We start from the raw sequence: 21,589 nt of genomic DNA, 5'->3' as shown, positions 1-21,589 counted from the left end.
ATGACCTCGGCTAGGGGAGCTGACGCCGAGCTTTAGCCTTCAATCCCGAGCTATAAGCTGGGATGATCCGAGCTCTTCGTCCATAGAGATATCACGTCACGGAGAGTATGAATAAAGGGGGAGTGTACCTGCAAAAGGCACTCCGATGCTTAAGTTAGTACTGAGAATTTAGTGCCTCATTTGAGGATAAAATATCATACCTTTATAGGTGAGGTGAAGATGGTCGATTATATTCTATTGATCATCTGAATTGAAGAGCAGTTATTAGGTTTTAATTAGTGATAATGCCTGGTCGGACGTTTTTATTCCAGGATGTAGTCCGTTGAGTCTGATTGTAACGTATAACGCCGAGTTATAACATAAATTATAACGTAAAGTGCCGAGTTATTGTATATAATGCCGAGTTATGACATCGGATTTGTAACGGCCATATCACACACACACACACACTAAGGTAATAATTAGCCAATATTTTTAATGGAGATACTTGCTACAATTAGGTAAAAATTATGCCATTATCTTTTATTAACCTTTATGATTAATTAAATGAAGATACTTGCTCAATATATATGTTATTTACATTAATTATGTGCCAAAATTTTTAGAAAAGAACTAAAAGAAGAGATATATAAATATATATAATATTGTTGCTCTATAGAAAGCATATATAAATTGCTACGTTCCTTTTTATTATATTATACAACTTAAAGTTATAGTATCATGTTATTATTAATTATAGATACTTGCTATAATTATATCAAATTTAATTATGACTCTAAATAAATAAAATAGATAACAATCAATATTATTTTTTTCTTTTTTATATTCAATATTTACTATAAATATAAAAAATAAAATAACTAATGAATAAAAATATTTGTAAAAAATAAAATATAATAATTAAATTTAATTTGTTAACTAATCAATCTTGTGTCTATACAATATTGTTGTTGTTGTTGTTGTTGTTGTTGTTGTTGTTGTTGTTGTTGTTGTTGTTGTTGTTGTTGTTGTTGTTGTTATTATTATCCACTAATTAAAGCAGAAGATAAAGAACTATATAATTAACGAACCATTATTAGAATGAGTGAGAATTATAGCATGAATTATTGTGGATACAACTATCTACTAATAAAATTATTGTACATGAATGAAAATTAGAACTATATCAATTAATATAATTAGAATGAATAAAAATATCGATGATTGATAATTAGTTTAATAATGTATTGAATATTGATTTGATATAATTATAATAAAGATATTTTCTTAAAATAATATAATTATACATTATTCATGAGCTAATTGTAATATAATTAAAATAAATTCATTTGAAAAAAAAAATTCATGTGTAATCTTCATAAATTACAGTAATTTCTTTTTTTATGTGTACGTATGTATTAATTTTGTTAAATAATTTTAAATATTTTCTTATTTATATATACATATATATTAATTATACATAAAAATATTTAAATCACATATATTAAATATTTTTTTGTTATAATTATTTTCTTTTATATATATATTATTCCATAATGGATGCAATAAGCTTTTATGTTTGATATCGATATATAGTTTTCAATCCCAACCCCATTTATACGCAAACTGTGTATAATTTTTTTTAATAGAGCAATTTTAATTTTTAATGGAAATACTTGCTACAACTAAGTAAAAATTATGTTATTATCTTTTATTAACCTTTATGATTAATTCAATGGAGATAATTATTCAGTATATATGTTATATATCTACATTAATTATGCGCCAATATTTTTAGAAAAGAGCTAAAAAAAGAGATATATAAATATATATAATATTATTGCTATATAGGAAGCAAATATAAATTGCTACGTTCTTTTTTATTATATTATACATCTTAAAGTTATAGTATCATGTTACTATTAATTATAGATACTTGCTACAATTATATCAAATTTAATTATAAATCTAAATAAACAAAATAGATAACAATCAATATTATTTTTTTCTTTTTTACATTCAATATTTACTATAAATATAAAAAGTAAAATAACTAATGAATAAAAATATGAGTAGAAAATAAAACATAATAATTAAAATTCAATTTATTAACTAATTAATCTTGTGTTCATACAATATTATTATTATTATTATTATTATTATTATTATTATTATTATTATTATTATTATTATTATTATTATTATTATTATTATTATTCACTAATTAAAGCAGAAGATAAAGAACTATATAATCAACGAATCATTATTAGGATGTGTGAGAATTATATAATGAATTATTGTGAATACAACTATCTACTATGTTGTATTTCGAATTTTATAAATTTTGAACTTAATTGCTTTACCAACAATAAGTACTTGGAAAGCAGAGGATCTTTTACCTGGAAAAGGTCGTTTACCTGCTGTACAACCAATAATGAATCGCATTATACCTTTATGGCTGAAATATGAAGATATAAACAAAGTCGGATTCCTGTGACGAGGGCTTCATATTCTGATTGGTTATTGCTGGCTTTGAAGGATAGGTGAAGGGAATGTTCCAGAATGAAACCATCATCGCCCTCAAGCCGAATTCCTGTGCCACACCCTTGAGTGTTTGATGAACCATCGACATATAATGTCCATTCTACCGTATGGTCGTCCTCAGTTGGGATCGTCAATTCTGCTATGAAGTCGGCAAGGAATTGCGACTTGATCGAACCTCTTGCTTGGTATTTGATGTCAAACTCAGACAATTCGATCGACCATTTAACAAGTCGGCCTGCAATTTCTGGTTTGTGTAGCATTTAGCATAATGGGCGGTCGGTTCGAACATGAATGACATGGCTCTAGAAATAAGGTCGGAGCCTTCTTGCCGAGAATACTAATGCTAACGCCAGTTTTTCAATAAGAATTCACCTTGCATGAAGAATGGATCATGTTCAAAGTTTAACCTAAAGAGTTTAGACAGCGAACACTCATTGATGAAGCTGGATTTTCCAAATATAGGCATACTAATAACGATCAAACAGTGAAGAAAAGAAAATGTGTACTAGACAATAAGTTCATTGTTCCTTATAATCCAGAATTGTTGCTCAAGTTTGGGTGCCACATAAATGTGGAATACACATGCCAAACAAGTTCTATTAAGTATTTGTTTAAGTATGTACACAAGGGTAATGACTGTGTAACAACTACCATATACAGCACTGGTGATCCGTCAGAAGCCACACAAGTTGTTGACGAAATTAGGAATTACTATGATTGTAGGTACATTTCGGCATGTGAGGCAGTCTGGTTTATTTGGATATGAAATCCAAGAGAAAAAACCATTTGTGATTAGACTTCCATTCCATTTGGAGGATGAGCAACCTGTGGTTTATAGTGAAACTTCTAATGTAAATGATATTGTCGAAAGAGCAATATCTCAAGTCCATGTTTTTGGGATGGATGGCGGCGAACATGTCATATCCCTATGCTCAAAGTCTGAGTTATGATGAGTTTCTAACCAAGTTTGTTTGGAAGGACGATGCTTTAAAGTGATTTCCTTGAAAGCAAGGCTTCGCAATTGGAAGGTTGACTCATGTACCTGCAGGTAATGACGAGTTTATATTCAATTTTGATCTTATTTATTTGACGATTTAAATTTAAAATCTTAACAGCATGTACCCCACGTCCATTTTATTTGATTTATCTACACTAGAAAATAAATGTTCAAATAACTTTCAGCAGTTATAATCTGTAGATTATACAATTTTAGAATTGTTCTATATTTTTTAGAAAAATTAATCTTATGCGAATGTGTAGCTACATAATAATTGAAATCGCATAGCCTAATCCATTTAGCAATTTAAAAATGGGATTTTAACCAAGTTTTTTGCAGCAAATACCGAAGAATATTACTAACGACTTCTCTTGAATACTTAAAGAGGATGTATGAATTTTTGAGATATAAGAATAGTAGGAAGAACAATTTATGCTACGTATAGAGATGCATGCTTCGTCCTTGGACTCTTGCAAGATGACAGAGAATTTATGGATGCAATTAAGGAAGCAAGTTCGTAGGCCTCAAGATCATATGTTAAAAGGTTATTTGTCATTCTATTAACATCCAACAATATCTCAAGACCAGAACATGTCTGGGATAGATGTTGGCATGAACTCTCAGATGATATTTTGTATCGACAGAGAACCGTGATGAACATGAGGGGTAAGTTTTTATAATTGCAATTATAAAAGTTCTTCATTATTGATCATTTTTAGTTTGGTTGAATTTTTACAGTATCGTATAATATGCAGAGTTAACCATGTCAGATGATGAATTAATCAGTTGTGCTTAATGGATATAGACAAGATCTTACATTCCTATGGTAAAACCTTGAAAGACTATCCTCCTATGCCTTTAGCAACTGAAGTTGATAGTTCTTTGTTAACCGAAAGGGTTATCAGGGAAGAGCTAAACTTAACAGGGATGATTTAAAGAAAAATGCCTCAGACATGTTAGCCATCACAACACCTGAGCAGAAATATGCATTCGATAAAATTGTTACAGTTGTGTATTGTGATGAAGGGGTTTTTTCTTTGTGTATGGTGATCATGAGGGTATTGGAAAAATATTTCTCTGGAACCTTGTGTCTGTTGAGATTCGGTCAAGGGGTGATATTGTGTTAAACATTGCTTCAAGTGGTATTACATCTTTACTTCTTTCCAATGAAAGAACGGCACACTCAAGGTTCAAAATACCGCTGAATATAACTAAGGATTCTGTATGTAACATCAAACCTGGTTCCCCTCAAGCAATGCTACTATTGAAAGCCAAACTTATAATTTAGGATGAGGCTCCAATGGTTAGTAGGTACTGCTATGAAGCGCTTGATAAATGCTTAGGTGATATCATGAGATTTTCTTTAATATATAACAAAGATTTGCCCTTTGGAGGAAAAGTGGTTGTACTAGGTGGAGACTTTAGACAAATTCTTTCTATCATTTCACGAAGATCGAGACAAATTAGTCTTACCTTTGAAAGTTTTGTCAGGTGCTCAAACTAATAAAAAATATGAGACTCTCTGTAGGGACGACTGCTTCAGATCAAGATGAGACAAAGCAATTTGGTGAGTGCTTATTGAAAGTTTGTAATAGTCTAATATGTGACAATATGGATGGTGAATTTGAGATATGTCTTCCAGGAGATATTGTTATTCCTTCTTCAGACCAGGCATTTGATGAGTTGGTTCATTTTTCTTATCCAAATATTTTGGATAACATGTCCTTCAAGGATTTTTTCAAAGCAAGAACTATACTGGCTCCCACGTTGGACATCGTTGAAGAGGTCAACAACCATCTGATGGCTATCATTCCTGGAGAAAAAAAATTATATCTTAGTTCGGATTCGATTTGTATGGATGAAGGAAATATGGAGAGTCAACTAGATCTCTATGGTCTTGAATTACTAAATAGCACAAATTGCTCTGGTTTGCCTCCACATAAATTAATACTCAAGATTGGTGTTTCGGTGATGTTACTGAGGAATATTGACCAATCCATTGGTTTTTGTAATGGTACAAGGCTACAAGTTAGGAAATTTGGAAATCATGTCATAGAATGTGAAGTCTTAACGGGTAACAATGTTGCTCATATTGCTTTGATTCCAAGAATGAATATGGTACCAACAAATGAAATCGTCCCAGTTAGATTCCAACGAAGACAGTTTCCCATAATAGTATCGTTTGCCATGACAATTAATAAGTCTCAGGGACAAACTTTATCTCATGTTGGATTGTACTTGCCCAAACCAATTTTTACACATGGCCAACTATATGTGGCACTTTCAAGAGTTAAGAGTAAGAGCGGTTTAAAACTTTTACTTATGAATCACGTAGGAATGTCTGCAAATTCAACCATCAATATTGTTTATAGAAAAGTCTTTGAAAAAATAGGATTCTAATATAAATATTTTAATTTTATTTTAAATTCTGTATCAATGTATAATTATTTTACTTAAAAAAAAGTGTAGAATAATTATTACTCACTATTTTTAAGTTAAACTTTGATTTTGATAATAATTTTATAAATTTCTTAACATAATAATTATTTTTTGTGTTTTTTTTAAATATCTAAACATATATATTTTTTTTTACTTTTATAAATTTTTTGGTACTAAACACGGGTTTATACACTAGTTAAGTGCAAAAACTCGATTTTTATATAATAGAATAGATAGATAGAATAGATTATTATTATTATTATTATTATTATTATTATTATTATTATTAACATAAATGGATCACCATTAAGGTAACAACTTGTCATTAATAAAATTATTGGATAATGAATAAGAATTAGAATTGTATCAATATAATTAAAATCAATATAATTAAAATGATTAAAAATATTTTCGAGTAATAATTAGTTTAATAATGCATTAAATATTGATTTTATATAATTATAATAAAGATATTTTCTTAAATTAGTATAATTATGCATTATTCATTAAATACTAATTATAATATTGTAATATAATTATAATAAAGATATTTTTCTAAAATAAATTTATTTAGAGAAATATAAATTGATTATTAAAAACGGATGCCATTTTCATATAATTATCATATCATAATATTATTATTATTATTATTATTATTATTAAAATGATTAAAAATATTTTCGATTTATAATTGATAAGTAGTTTAATAATGCATTAAATATTGATTTTATATAACTATAATAAAGATATTTTTTAAATCAGTATAATTATGTATTATTACTTAAATGCTAATTATAGTATAATTATAATAAATATACTTTTTATAAAATAAACTTAAAAGAAAAAATAGTACATTTATTTTGACAGAAAAATAAATTCATAAATAATCAACACCTCATTTTTATTAGATAGAAAAAAAAATCGAATTCTAATATATTAGATAAAAAATAGATAAAAATAGATTCTATCTCTTATTTTATAGTAAATATAATATTAAAATTTATTTTAATCTCTATCTCTTTATTTTTGTCCCTCAATTTCAGTCTATTTTCCAAAGGCTTCCAAAATGTTATGGTTCTACGGTACTACCACCTAATGTATGTTCACCAAAATTGAGAGCTCCAAAAAAAAAATGTAATAACGAAAAGAAGAGTTTGGGCGGCGAAGAAGACAGCAACGTGGAGAGGTGGGTGAGGCAGGCGAAGGCAGTTATTACCAACAAATCAACAATGCTCGGAACGCCATTCTCATTCTCCATTCATCATTCATCCATCGCCATGTCTCTCTCTTTCCATTCTCACTCACCATCCTCTCTCTCTACGTCGGTCAGTTCTCCTATCACCAACTTCTTTATTGTGTTCCGCATTTAATTCTTAAACTTGTAATTTTTAGTTCATGAAAATTCTCGACTGTGAACTTCCTATTTATCTCAATTCTCAAATTTTTCTCTTTTCAGCTTCATTTAATTGGTTAGTACTAGTATAACGTCAATTCACTTCCAAGTTCAAACTGTTACAGGAAATAAAAATACACTTCTTTTTTCAGAAACGGAATATATCATAGGTAGTAAACTTAAAATGGTATTCCAAATATAATTTTGTCACTCAATTTGGTTCCTCAATCTTGTTGCAGCTCAATTTGGTCTCTCGATCTCTATTTCGTAAATGCCATGATGATGATAGCATGGATGAGGGATTGAGGGACCAAATAAGGTCACAAAATCAAATTGGAAGACCATTTGGGTCAATTCAAATTAAGAGACTAAATTGAGTCAAAGAATTAACTTTAGAGGAACATTTTGGGTTAAAGTAAATTTGAGAGAATAAATTATATCCTATGTCAAATTTGAAGAACCAAATTGAGTCTTTACTCCTTTGTGTCTGTTTGGTAATAGTGTGTGCGATGGTGACAGAAAACACAAGAATTTTCTGTTTTAGAACAGGCAATCCCTATTTTCCTTTCCAAACAAGACACAACGATCCTCTTTGTGTTTCTATCCCTGTATTTATATATCTTGGCTCTCAAATCAAACACTGCCTAAGAATTCAAGTAATGTGATATCTTTCAGTTGCCTTACTGCTTCTTCTGCATTATTACTGAATTACTTGTTAAATGTGGTTTTCTTTTAACATGCAGTCTCTTAGGATCGCAAGGAGCTTCCTAGGGACTGTTATGACAGGCAAGTATGAACTATGTTTCTCTTTCTATTTACAAGCTTCTTATGCTTAACTGTTGAGAAACTTACAATTGCAGTTTAGATATGTCTTATTTTGACTCGCTCTTGGCTTGTGTACTGAGCTAACTCAAGACTCCTTTAACATTGGATGGAGCATGGGGCTGACCAAACATGGGTCCCATATTCCATCCAATAAGAGAGAGATGTGTGTTACCCTGCTCTAAATGATTAAAAAAACATTTCTCTAGCAGTTCTTATACTGTATTTCGTATTTTGTATCATGTTCTTGATTTTTTGTTTTCATGGTCATAGATTTCTTTCAACCAAGAATTGGAAATTGGCACTTAACAAGAAGAGGTGGAAGATTGATATCATTTAAGGGCTGTGTGAAATTCGTACATACCACATGCCGAATCTCTATCCCCGGTACCTCGCCAGCAAATGATGTTAAACCCCCATCTAACAATAGCTTCAGGGATAAGAAAGCAGTTCCTGATGCAGACCCTCCCAGTATCAAAGATGTTAACCTTTTGTATCAATTTTTTGACCAAAGGTTATTACTCTATTGTCAGTTTCAAAATTTTACTGGTCCATGTTGAGATAGAGTTAGAGCACAAATTATCATTTATATTCTACATTGTTTAACAGTTTGCTAACTACATTGTGATTCTAACATACAGTACCAAGCTCATGGTGTTGACTGGAGCTGGAATTAGCACAGAGTGTGGGATCCCTGACTATCGAAGGTTCTGGTTCTTTTGCACACAACTTACTGATATTGTGAGGTTAATCAGCATGTTTATTGGGAAGCTGTAACAGATGTCATTACAATCTGAATTGAAACTTACCAATCTTTTTGTTCAATGATATCGAAACTTTGACCCTTTTTACAATAGGACATTGGTCCATAAAACTCAGGTTACTTAGTTTGACAAGGCTTGTTGTTCTTCTTGGTTCTCTTTCACTGACAATACCTTATTAATTGCAGCCCCAATGGAGCTTATAGTACCGGTTTCCGACCAATAACTCATCAGGTGATCTAAAGGCACGTTCACCAGATTCGCTTCCTATATTCAGCTTAGCTAGTGCCTAAATATGATAGAAAAATGTGGCCTAACAAAAGTTAAGGATAGGAAACATAAATACCTTTTAGATATCAGGTTATCAGTTGCACTTTAATGACTTGGAAATTCAAGGTACTTATCACCTTCTGACACAGTAGATTATAGTCCAGAGAAAAATTGCCCACAATATCTATCATATATATGGTTGAGTTCCTCAAATGAGAAGAAAAGCTATTTTGAGTTATTGAGTCAATACCCAATTAGAAGTATAGAACAGAATATTTATAACTCAGCTTCAATAAAGCCAAGCAAGTCATTATAGGGGACCCAGAATTCTATCTTTCTATAATTGAATTAAAGGATTCAATTTTTCATAAATCAATATGTCTATCCAATGTGCACTTTTAACTTAAGGTTTATGGCAATGACCGAAGAAGTTTTGAAGCACAGCTAGATCTTTGTGCCAACATTAGTAATGAGTATTCAGGAATTTCATTATTAACTGCATCATTTAATCTTAGTCTCTGCCTTTTATTCCTCATTTCTTTTGACATTTAAACAGGAGTTTCTCCGTTCAAGTCGAGCCCGGAGGCGATATTGGGCAAGGAGCTATGCTGGGTGGAGGCGATTTACAGCAGCACAACCTAGTGCTGCCCATCGTGCTTTGGCAACATTGGAGAAGGCTGGCCGCATTGATTTTATGATTACCCAAAATGTTGATAGGTATCCATTAATTTAGCCTTGGATACAATTGATTGGAAAAGTAAGATATTAATAGCAAGCCTAGCACTGAATTTTGATTCTTCTTGTCATCAGGCTTCATCATCGCGCCGGTAGCAATCCGTTAGAGTTGCATGGGACTGTATACACTGTAATTTGTATAGATTGTGGGCATTCCTTTTCCCGAAGCTTGTTTCAGGATCAATTGAAGGAGTTTAATCCAAAGGTTATTATTATCAACTTAGATTCTGAAGAAATTTATCTCATCTGATAAATAAATATTTAAAAATCACTTATATTATTATTATTATTATTATTATTATTATTATTAAATGATGATGAAGGCAGTCCTCGAGTTATCTTTACAATTATGTTCATATGTTTCAACCATTTATATCATTATCTTGTGTGCCTAATGAAGTGATATGTGTTCCGAGTATTAAATGTATGAGCGTAACTTGCATCAAGACTGGATCTAAAAGAAAATAATCCAAAAACCTAATTGCTTCATCATAAACTCATTTTATCAATCCTTTAAGTAGTTATTGGAGTTTTTCTTTCCCAGAATGATACAATACAACTGCATGCATCTGTTCTGATATTCCATTTCGTAATGAATCTTTTTTTTTTTTTTTTTTTTTTTGTGAAATTGATGTTATACAACAGTGGGCAGAAGCAATTGAAAATTTGGACCACGGAGACCCTGGGTCAGACAAGAGCTTTGGCATGAAACAAAGACCTGATGGTGATATTGAGATTGATGAAAAGTTTTGGGAGGAAGATTTTGTCCTTCCAACCTGTCAGAAGTGTAACGGAGTCCTCAAACCTGAGGTAGGCCACCTTGCTTCGTTTAGTTGAAATGTTTTTCTGTTACTTGTGTCAAGTTGCAGATATGTTCATGCTGGTATGTACAAAGTTATTCTCTATTGTTGTAGCTGATGATAATTGCAGACCATAGAATTGAAGCATAATCAATGAACTTTTACTCCCCTTATAATATTTACTATTTGATGGGTCAACACATAACCAATGAACAAAGTTATTCCATGAAAAGTAAATTCATAATTGTTCAGCCATGTGCTTTGTTCTTACCTGATCATTTTGATTGGTGTCTAATTTTGTTCCGCCATGTTTAAACTGCCTGCGTAAATCACATGTGGGATGCTTTATGCAGGTTGTCTTCTTTGGTGATAATGTTCCCAAGGACAGAGCTGATATGGCAATGGAAGCATCTAAAAGATGTGATGCTTTGCTTGTGCTAGGATCCTCTCTGATGACCTTCTCTGCTTTTCGACTTGTCAGGTAGATTTCAAAATGTGTAGGTCCTCCCACAAACAGTTGATAGAGTCCAATGTGACAGCAAAATCCTTCATCATCTAGGGCAGTGTCCTCTTTACAGGGGTCCTATCAGATCCCTATCAACATTGCTCAAGATTAATACACTATAATTTTCTGACAAGTTCATCTACTTTATTAAAGTATTATTATTGACATGCAAAATAAATCAACTTTGATGATGCTGCTTCTGAGATTAATAATGCTGCTTTACATATGAATGAACAAATATATAGAATATAGATCAATATTTCGAATTAGATAATTGACTAGGATAGGAATTCATTCACATGCATTCCACAAAGCGCTAGTGTGCTGTGTACCATTAATGCATGGAAATATGAGATGATTTACAATCAATAGGTTGTCTTTCTATTTGGTCAGTGGTATCTGACATAATTGCATATATTAAAATTTTCACAGGGCAGCTCATGAAGCTGGTGCTGCCACTGCAATTGTAAATATCGGGGAGACACGTGCTGATGATTTTGTACCCTTGAAAATCAATGCACGCTTGGGTGAGGTATGCTTTGAGTTCATATTAACTGGCAATTCTGAATGCTGCATGTTTCTTCAACCCCCCAGATCTCAGTCATTGCTTTGTTGCAGATTCTTCCAAGAGTACTTGACACCGGATCCATAATAGTACCTGCTGTGCAGTTATAGTAGACAACAAGACGTATCCAAGTGTATTGTTGAATTCAACAATGCCGCAATACTTGTAATTTGGATAACGTACAATAGATCAGTCGTTGCAGTTTGTTGTGCCGAGTTTACAGAAGTAATAATGTCAAGTTATTGATTTAGTTACTACATTGTCATAGGATGCCCAGATAAATTTGGCTACCTGGGTTTTATCCTATGATTCTTGTAATGTGTATTGTAATGGCACAGACCGAGTTAAGGACTGATAATCGACACTCATGTACCCTCTCACGGATTTTTATGTGAGAAATGTAATTTAGCATATAATACCCTTTCTGACCATTTTTTTTTAATGCAAATAAGCTATACGCAAATTGGCAAATGATAAGAGATTTGTTTAGCTTCTAATTTTCATTCTTCTATTTTTGTTTGAATTAGTTTGTCTATAAAATTTTGCCAAAAAAATTATTTTCATTTTTCCCTTCTAGAAAAATCATGAAATTTTAAAATTTAAAATCGGAAAGAAAAGTATAAACTAGATGTTTAAGCCATAAAAAGTAAAAACTGATTAGGAAAGAGAGGCCCATGAGAAAATTGCACTAACAGATTATCTGAACAACACAAGCGCAGTTAACTGATTACTACTAACTAACATATTAGTATGTAGAGTAAATCACTTTACATGCATCAAGTTATGCAGGGGCTATCTGTGCCGCTAATTGCAAAAACAAAAAAGGAGGCCTACAACAAAGCTACTACCATTTGACCTAGCAAAGTCATTGTTCATTTCTTCAGGAATTCTCAGTAACTGCCTTGTCAATTTCTTCAACGTGGTTACGAAGCACATTCCACTGCACATAACAAAAATGAAAGAGTAATTGGTTGAATAATAACGGAGAGATGAGTAAAACAAACAAATAAATTAATGAACATAGTTTTAACATATACCTGATCCATGGTCAACGAGATCCCTGAAAACAAGTATGAAAAATGTTAATGTAGCTCATTTTATAAATCACTGTATCAAACAAAACTACCACAACCAAAGTGTTCACTAAATGGATCAGTAATGACATTGAACTCTATCAGCAACCAATTACTCAGCAAAAGCAAAAATACAAAACAAGCTAAAGCTTATGTTTTCATTTTCAATCTTATCTATTTTTAGAATTTCATGTATTGTTTTTACTTTTTATTTCAGATAATCTTAAAATCAGAAAGCTATGAAAATGAAAACACAGAAAATTCTCACAAACTATAGGTGTTCGACTTCATCCAGTTTTACCAAACAGAAACTACAGGTACTCAACTTCATACAGTTCAAACTAACAATATTTTAAAAGAATCTCCAAGGTATATATATATATATACAGCGCACACTAAGAAATCAAAATTCAACAATTCAAAAGTAAACTTCTAACGTTTACCAATCAGTAGATTCAAGTTACCAAAGATCATCAACACATGTCATATCATGTCAGTGCACTACAATTATATGATATGTGTTGATGATCCAGATCATCATGAATTCTAGATGCAGAACCCTTGCAGTGATAATGGCAGTGACACATATTATACATTCAAGAGCAGGAAACGCAATTATCAGCAAACAACTAAATTCACAGCATTTAACTTACAAAGAAAAAGTCACTTGAAAAAAAAAAAAAAAAAACTAAACCCAAATCCCTAAACCATAAACAAAAGACCATCCACGGACTAATTCAACCTACCCACTAAAATAGTCTCACCATTCACCAATCCATTACAAGAGCCAACCACTGTCTAGTAACAACTGAACCCTAAAATACAACGGAATCGTGAAATCACACATGAATTTGAACAAAAGAAAACCACACTAATTATTATTAACTTATAAATGAATAAAATGGAGAGTAACAGATGCTGAAACAATTGAAAAACCGTGAAGGAAGCATAACCTTTCTTTCCAGGGAGTTGCTTGCCATCTTTGACGTAAAACTCACGAATGTCGACGACAATTTTCCCCTGCCAGTTCCTCACCGAAACCCTCCTGTTCTTCGAAATCTAAAATTAATTTCATCATTCAAGAGAAAATAGAAATAATCAGCAGATTATTATTATTATTATAGAAATTTTAAAAAAATGAAGCAAAAAATAAAAGGAAAACCCTAGCAAAGTAGACGAAGGGGTTTGCGTTGTGCTACGCGAGGTGAGAAGTTAAGAAATGAATGGTAAGTGAGTGTAAATCACCTCGCAGACGACGATGGAGTCGGGGTCCTCAGAATCGGCGTTGGTGGTAGTGGCGGTTTTGGAGGTTTTTTTGGGCGGTGCATGGCCTTCAGAGTCGGCATCAGAAGCGTTGTCCTGCTCCTCCTTCCTCTTGCCCTTTGAAGACATGGTTCCTCTTCTCTTCGATGAGTGTGAGATTGAGAGTAACTTGCTTCGCTGCAATTTAAAAAGATAAAATGATTTACGTATTTATATAGCGAAATGAGAGTGGTAGAAAGTGAGATCGAGAAATTTGAGAGCCAAAAATCAAAACCTGCAGGTTCTTTTGGCGCCCAAATAAAAACGATGGAAACAATTATAAAAAAGAAAAAAAAAATAGAAAGAGAGAAGAGAGTTACTGAATAGTCACAAATAAGCTTGGTAGGGAAGCTAGTAAGCTACTACACTGATAATGTGAGGACCGAGGAGTACTGGAGTGTGGTGTTAATGTCCATTAATTAAACCTGCTTTTGTTTATTCGGGATAGAACAGCCAAAATAAAATATTGAAAATCTTAATTTATCTATGGAGTTTAACAAAATAATAAATAAGATACGAACAAATTATAAAAGGTAAAGTATTTTAACGTTTAAATTTTTTTATTTAAGTTTTTAATGTTTTAAAATCGTCAAATCTTAATATAATTGATGGTAGGATATTATTGAGGACAAAGACGATTCATTACACTCCAAAAAATTATCAAATAAAGTAAAATAAAATAAGAGTGAATTTTAATGGAATAAATTACATTTTTTTTTACCAAAAATATGAGACTCGAATCTACAACCTCTTAATTAAGTATGGAAAAATTATGTCATTTGAGCTATTACTCATTGGTAGAATAAATTACATTATCAATTCAAGTAAAATGAAAATAAATGATATTTTTTATCTTTAATATATTAAATTTTTTAATGTTTAATTTAAATAATTTTTTATTATATATAATTATTTAATTATTTTTAATTATATTTATGTAAATTATTCTTAATCACATTACTTTTATTTTAAATAAATTTATTTTTTAAAAATTTGACTATTAAAAATTTGTATAAATTATAGAATGCTGGTAGAATAATTAGTAAATTGGAATAGAAAAAAACTGATACATATATAATAAAGTATTTTTTTGTGAAAAATATAAATTATATCTTATGTCTCTAACATTTTAAAATTATCTCAATATTATTCTACAACCAATTTTATTAATGAGGTCACTAACAATGGAACAATATTAAAATAATTTTAAAACATTAGAAATTTAAATATGACAATATAGGCATTAGAAATTTTTTTAATTGCTCACGGTATTCTCTAAAAACTAATCCATCGCGAATCTAAACTCCATTTAAAGATCTATCATTGGCCAATAAATTACTATAGATACAGAATGAGATTCAAATCCCCACACTTACTTAAACGCTAATCACTCGATTAACCTAAATTTATTGACATTAAAAATATTTATACCCCAACTCAAAAATAAAGTTAGGCCCAAAATAAATAAACTCAACCTAAAAAAGAAAGGTCCAAGAGGACCTTCTCCCATTTGTCCCACCTACATGGAGTCATGGAGAATGGGTTCACCAATCCGTGTGTCCGATTTGGTATATAGAATTTTAACGGTTTCTACAAACATGCCCACAGAAAAAAGTTACAAGAATAATGATTAAACTATTATTCTTGCTATATAAATACTTTTTCAAAATTCAGGTATTTTTTTAATCTCATTCTACTAAAAATTTGTCTAAATTTTTCTTAACTTAAATATCAAAATTCCTTCACTAAAAGATTTTGGACGGTTTCGTCAATACGACTACCGATAGGCATATAAATTTTACTATCAGATCTAAATCATCTATTTTAAATAAATTTTAGAATAAGAGACATCTTTAAGATTTAATCCAAATATTAAGAATAAACTACTATTTTTTTTATAAATGTTCTAATTATTAATAAATTTATCACAAAAAAATTTTACTATATATCTATAAAAGATAAATTATTCTCTACAAAAATACTTAAATCATAAAATATAATTAAAAATTTTTAAATCATCTTATATCGCAACTCTAACTCTAATCTTACATCATCCTTAATAAATTAGAATAAAATATATTACATGTAACTATTTTTATATAAAATTAATTAAATTATTATCAAATAATTTTTAATTAATAATTTTATATAAAGACAAATACAAATAAATTTTGGCCTTAAAAAATTCAGCCCAACAATTATTATTCTATTTTTATTAATAGTTTAATAACAGAAACAGAATCAATTATTACATTGAATCATCAATGCCAAATATGAGAGCCAAATTGAATAATTAAAAAACTTAAAAAACTAAACTAAAATTAATATAAGTTTAGAGAATAATTTAAATATTAATTCCAAAAGAATTACTTAAAACATTAAATTTTGATGAATTCATTTAAAAAGTGATCTAAATTTTTTAAATTAACCTTGTCTTAGTCACCCAAAAAAAAAAAAAAAAAAAAACCTTGTCTTTCCATTGTCTTCAACCTCTAGAACACACCATCACTAAACTTCCACAACAACCACGCCAGCATCACCACCATTACTACTCTATCATCACCCACCCACTTCTCCCTCTACTCTCAAAATTGAAAAACTCTGACCTTGAGACCTTCCACTGCAAACCTACCGATCCCTAATTCCGTCTCATCATCAAAGGTAAAATGAAATCTCTTTCGCTCTTCAACGCTTCTCCGCCCCCAACAATCTCTGTACCCTCTCTACCCGAATTCAATTGTATAATTTTATTTCCTCTTCACCCCCCGTTTTCTATGTTCTGTTTTTATTCTGCTAAGAATTGAAATTCCTGGTTGAATTAGCTTAATTTCGTTTTTTAGGTCTTCTATTCACCTCTCAATTTTTATTGTTGTTCCTTATTTTTCGATTATTAATATGCGCGGATTGAAAATGAATAGACGTGGGAGCAGAACAGTCTACGCTGGGAACCTCCTTGGTGATATTGGTGAAAGAGAAGTAGAAGATTTGTTTTCAAAGGTACTTTGCTATTTTTGCTCTTCTGGAAGGGGAGGTAAATGCCTTGTCGCTGAATTAGGATAGGTTCTTGTGGAAGTATTTAGTGATTTATTGATATGAAGAAGCTTATTGTACATTTTATGATGGCCTCTTTTGAGACAGCGTAGCTAGGAATAGGATGTGGTAGTGTGGTTGTTGTGGAAGTTTAGGATTTGGAAAAGAAGGATGATGGTGTTCCAGAGGTTGAAGACAATGGAAGGATAGGGATAGTTTAGGAATATTAGCTAATTTTCTAAAGGAGTCATCCAAAATTTAAGTTTGGGTACTTTTATCTCGAACCTTATGGGTACAACATTAGTTTCGTTCTTTTATGGGTAGTATTGTTCATTTCCAAATTCCAATAGTTAGCTCTTGTTGTTTTAACCTGTTTGGTAGAAACTGACCAAAATCAGAACATAGTGGAAGCCGCTGTGGTCTTTGGTGTTCGCCCTCTCTCTTCCTTTCACCTTCTCTAAACACCATAACTTTTAAAATTTAAAAAAAAAGGAAAGAAAATAGAAAATTCAAAACACCTTCAAATCATCATCATCCTTTGGTATTTTCAGCTGCTTCTGTTGCTACTACTTTCTTCGATAATCGACGACAAACACTCTCAACAAAACGTCTTCGTGAAGTAAAACCTTAGCTGCAAAGAGAGGAATCAGAAACTAACAAGTGTTCGATCGATGGGAAACATATTTGTGAAGAAACCAAAGGTCACAGATGTCGATCGAGCAATTCTCGCTCTCAAGACCCAAAGGCGTAAGCTTGCTCAATATCAACAAAAGGTGAGTTTTTATTTTTCCCCTTTCAAGTTTGATTCGGGTGAATACAAACAAAGTTAATTATGATTTTTCCTTGCATCTTGTGTTAGATTATTTGAATTTTGTGCTATAAAGGATTCCACTTTTCTTTCAAGCTTTATTTAAGCAAGTTATTTTTGGATTGTATTGGTTTATAATTGGAGTTTGAAACAACCAATTTTCATGTTATCTAATTAAGGATTGTGTGTGGCTTCTGAATTTAGTAGCTTTTTTCTAGGTTTTTGGGTGCCTCTTAGTGTTAGCAGAATGCTTTATGTGGAAAACGGTCGCTTGTACTAGTTTTTGGAAAATGGAAATTGGATTTCAATAGGAATGACTAATTCGGAAGAGTTAATGTCTATTAGAAATGGTTAAACGGAGTTGCTTCTTTGCTGCTGAGTACTGAAATAGTGAGTTGGATAACCATTCTTTCAAGCTTCCTTGGGATCGCACATGCAGATCGGCCAAACTTCCTGGAAGTTGAGATTGGAGTAGTGATCGTTTGGACTTTGGATTTAAGAATTTTAGTGAAAGAATTCAAGATGGATAGTATGCTTTTTGTTGTTGAAGTTTTACAGCTATTAAGACAGTAGGGTAGACTTGAATGGAAAGATGGCCATTTTCTATATGAGGGGAGTTTGTCTTTGAAGACCCAGTTCATCTTTGTATATATATAGGGAATGGAGGCCTTTGGTTCTTTAGACTCTCACTTTGTTTTACTTAAATGTTTTTCTTTGGATATGCTTTAGGCCATTAGATAAGCGGACCAACTTAGAACCTAGTCAGAGTGCAGAGCCATTTGCAAGTGGTATGAACTTATGATCATGAGTCCATGATTATGGAGGTGGTTCACTGCAGTTGATTCTATGACTAAAAGTAAAACTTGCGTTGACTTTGGATTTTCTGTCCTAAAAGAATAAGTTTTATTGAAAAGAAAATAGATCAAGTATAAGAGTAGGACATAATAAACTATCTGTGTAAATAATAAATGCCAATTTTGTCTCATAACAACTCTAATGATGATTGCATTTGCATCCTTTTAGAACTCATTTCTTATCGTTCAAATCACAGTGTTTGTTGCATAGTGTAAGAATATATAAGCGAAGTATCTAGTCTTGACCAATACATTCTCAAGTCTCGACCATTAGTTAAAGCAATCTTGTAATCAAAATGATGTTGCAGGCTTTCTTGTGTTGGATTCCTTTTTCATTGTCAACTCTTATTTTGTGGTAATCAGATAAGTATTCTGACATGCCTAGATGCATGCATCAAAACTGCCTTTCAGATAAACTTCCCAAAAATTCTAAGGTGACCGGTAATAAGTATAGTATAGTCATTTGAATTTGACTTTGCCTCTTGATCCTTTACACATGATATGTAAAAATGTATTCGCTGAACGATGATCAGGCTTACAACCTTATACATCTCATTGTCAACATGGATGGAAGATTTTTGTCTCTTATTCTGGTCAAGCTCAAGATAATTGGGTCTTATCTTATGCGACTGTCATTTTATTTAGAGCATGAGTATTATGTATTACCTTATAGAAATGCGTTGCCTTACTTGCGTTGTTTACTTTGTTGTGATTCGTGTTTTCAGCTTGATGCTGTTATTGAAGCAGAAAAGCAAGCAGCAAGAGACTTGATTCGTGAAAAGAAGAAGGATCGGGCCTTGTTGGCCTTGAAAAAGAAAAAGGCACAAGAAGAATTGTTGAAGCAAGTTGATGCCTGGGTTATAAATGTTGAGCAACAAGTAATATTATTTATTATTCTCTTTCTTTTTACCCCTTAAGTTTTCGGATTGTTGATGGCTTTACAAACATCTGCCATGGTGGTGCCAATTCAATCTTTTTCCACTGTGGTGCTTGTTTCAGAAGAGATAATTGTGTATCAATTGCTGCTTTCCTTTTGTCATAATTATACCCCTAATACAAATTCATACATTGATTCTTCTGGTTCAGTTAGCAGATATTGAACTGGCAAGCAAGCAAAAGGCTGTATTTGAAAGCTTAAAGGCTGGTAATGATGCAATGAAAGCTATACAAAGTGAGATAAACATTGAAGATGTTCAGAAGCTTATGGATGATACTGCTGAAGCTAAAGCTTATCAAGATGTGAGCTTGACCTCACTATTATGCTTACTATATCTGCTTTTTTAAAACCTTTTTCATGTCCAGATTAATTTGTGCTTAGGATTTTCTGCTTCAAATTACAGTTTGACTGCTACTTTTCTTTTTCTTTTTCCAATTTCTAGCTGCCAGTTTTTCCGCTTGTACTTGATGCTTGCTCACAGCCAGTAATTTTTCTTGAATTTGAAGGAAATTAATGCAATATTAGGAGAAAAATTATCAGCAGAGGATGAGGAGGAGATTTTAGCAGAATTTGAGAACTTGGAAACCCAGGTAATATTAATTTTCAATTTTTTTAATTTTGTGTTAACTTATAGTTTACTTCAATTGAAGTATGAGTTTAATCATAGTAATATGGAAGAGAGATATAAACTAGATTTCTAGCAATTAAGTAATATGCATCAATTAGCTGCTTAATCTAAATGCCTGATAATGCCAACTGCCAGCATAGAATTACTGTATCTGCTTCTTGGCAAAGTTTTGAGGTAGCAATTACTGTAGAGAAAAGAGCTATTTTTTTTTAAATAGTTGACAGAATTGTGTTTCCTTTTTGTTTTTTTCCCCTCTCCAACCAGCTTGCAGTCGAAGATCTTCCAGAAGTTCCTTCCTCAGTGCTTCAAGATGACAAACTGGACCTTCCTGATGTCCCAACCAAGGCACCGGCTGCTAGCGAAGCCGAAGTATCTTCAGAAAGAAAAGGTATGTTTTTGTTCCTTTGTCCCTCCAGCGGCACTTGTCTAATCTGCCCTGTGCAGCACATATCAATCCCCAATCCAAATAAATAAATAAATAAATAAAATGTTATTTCTACCCCTTTAAACACTTTTGAAGGGCCATCAAGATTTGCTTCTGTTAATAATTGGTTGACAACAAGTTTCGATTTTACTCTCAACCAATGTTTTGACCGACACTTTTGGATGTCCCTTCAAAGATGCTAAGCTTAGGGGTATAAATAACAATACACCAAAATGTAAAAGGTGAAAGGAAATTGGCTAAGTGCTAATGATTGATAATGCCACAGTTTTGGAGGAACCATTGGCAGCTTGAAGAACATTGTGACTGGAGCTTCTCAACTGTTAGGCAAACCGATGGCGAATCAAATCTGGCCCTTTTCATGTCTGCTTGTACCATTCATTACAAATTGAGTTGCAAATATCATGCATTAGCTTGGGCTTTGATTGGTTTTGATATTTGAAGTGACATTTTGTACATATATTATAGTTCAATTTTATACATGAATTATCTCCGGAAAAGAACCATATTGTTTTCGCTTGAAAACTCCCATTATTTACCTTATACATTCGGTATTTTTGTTACTCAAGCATGTAGTCAGATCAGATGTATAATTTGCCAATAATATCCCGAACACATTGATTAGCCAATGTTGTGCCTTATTGCTTCAACGATTTACTACTAATCTTTAGTTGCTGGAGATTACTGAATAAGAAAAAATGTCTA

The 21,589-nt window shown here is 31.7% G+C and overlaps 3 protein-coding genes across 7 annotated transcripts; 2 read left to right on the top strand and 1 right to left on the bottom strand.

Moving 5' to 3' along the window:
* Nucleotides 1-7,021: 7,021 nt before the first annotated feature.
* Nucleotides 7,022-12,241, top strand: LOC112772780 (NAD-dependent protein deacylase SRT2). The gene is made up of 11 exons (XM_025817780.3): nt 7,022-7,284; nt 8,096-8,138; nt 8,448-8,688; nt 8,816-8,881; nt 9,124-9,169; nt 9,762-9,922; nt 10,016-10,145; nt 10,586-10,750; nt 11,094-11,221; nt 11,678-11,777; nt 11,864-12,241. Exons 1-11 carry the CDS (start codon nt 7,189-7,191, stop codon nt 11,918-11,920), a joined length of 1,233 nt encoding a protein of 410 aa, XP_025673565.1. The 5' UTR covers nt 7,022-7,188; the 3' UTR covers nt 11,921-12,241.
* A 244-nt stretch (nt 12,242-12,485) lies between these two features.
* Nucleotides 12,486-14,662, bottom strand: LOC112772678 (RNA polymerase II transcriptional coactivator KIWI). Of its 4 annotated transcripts, none has more exons than XM_025817647.3 (5): nt 14,506-14,654; nt 14,129-14,323; nt 13,837-13,942; nt 12,848-12,870; nt 12,486-12,750 (listed from the first exon to the last, which is right to left on the bottom strand). In XM_025817647.3, exons 2-5 carry the CDS (start codon nt 14,273-14,275, stop codon nt 12,691-12,693), a joined length of 336 nt encoding a protein of 111 aa, XP_025673432.1. In that variant the 5' UTR covers nt 14,276-14,323; nt 14,506-14,654; the 3' UTR covers nt 12,486-12,690. The 4 variants fall into 4 exon arrangements, with proteins under 4 accessions (XP_025673432.1, XP_025673433.1, XP_072080659.1 ...); XM_025817648.3 differs by having other exon boundaries at nt 14,421-14,561; XM_072224558.1 differs by lacking the exon at nt 12,848-12,870 and having other exon boundaries at nt 13,820-13,942; nt 14,506-14,662.
* A 1,766-nt stretch (nt 14,663-16,428) lies between these two features.
* On the top strand, nt 16,429-21,513 carry LOC112771860 (vacuolar protein sorting-associated protein 20 homolog 1). 2 transcript variants are annotated; one of them, XM_025816680.2, is made up of 8 exons: nt 16,429-16,846; nt 17,104-17,182; nt 17,767-17,988; nt 19,603-19,755; nt 19,964-20,116; nt 20,321-20,404; nt 20,707-20,830; nt 21,153-21,513. In XM_025816680.2, exons 3-8 carry the CDS (start codon nt 17,887-17,889, stop codon nt 21,176-21,178), a joined length of 642 nt encoding a protein of 213 aa, XP_025672465.1. In that variant the 5' UTR covers nt 16,429-16,846; nt 17,104-17,182; nt 17,767-17,886; the 3' UTR covers nt 21,179-21,513. The 2 variants fall into 2 exon arrangements, with proteins under 2 accessions (XP_025672465.1, XP_025672466.1); XM_025816681.3 differs by lacking the exon at nt 17,104-17,182 and having other exon boundaries at nt 16,588-16,846.
* Nucleotides 21,514-21,589: the final 76 nt, after the last annotated feature.

Source organism: Arachis hypogaea, chromosome 18 (assembly GCF_003086295.3).
Source record: "Arachis hypogaea cultivar Tifrunner chromosome 18, arahy.Tifrunner.gnm2.J5K5, whole genome shotgun sequence".
Lineage (NCBI taxonomy): Eukaryota > Viridiplantae > Streptophyta > Magnoliopsida > Fabales > Fabaceae > Arachis > Arachis hypogaea.
This window is presented reverse-complemented; position numbering and strand designations above follow the sequence as displayed.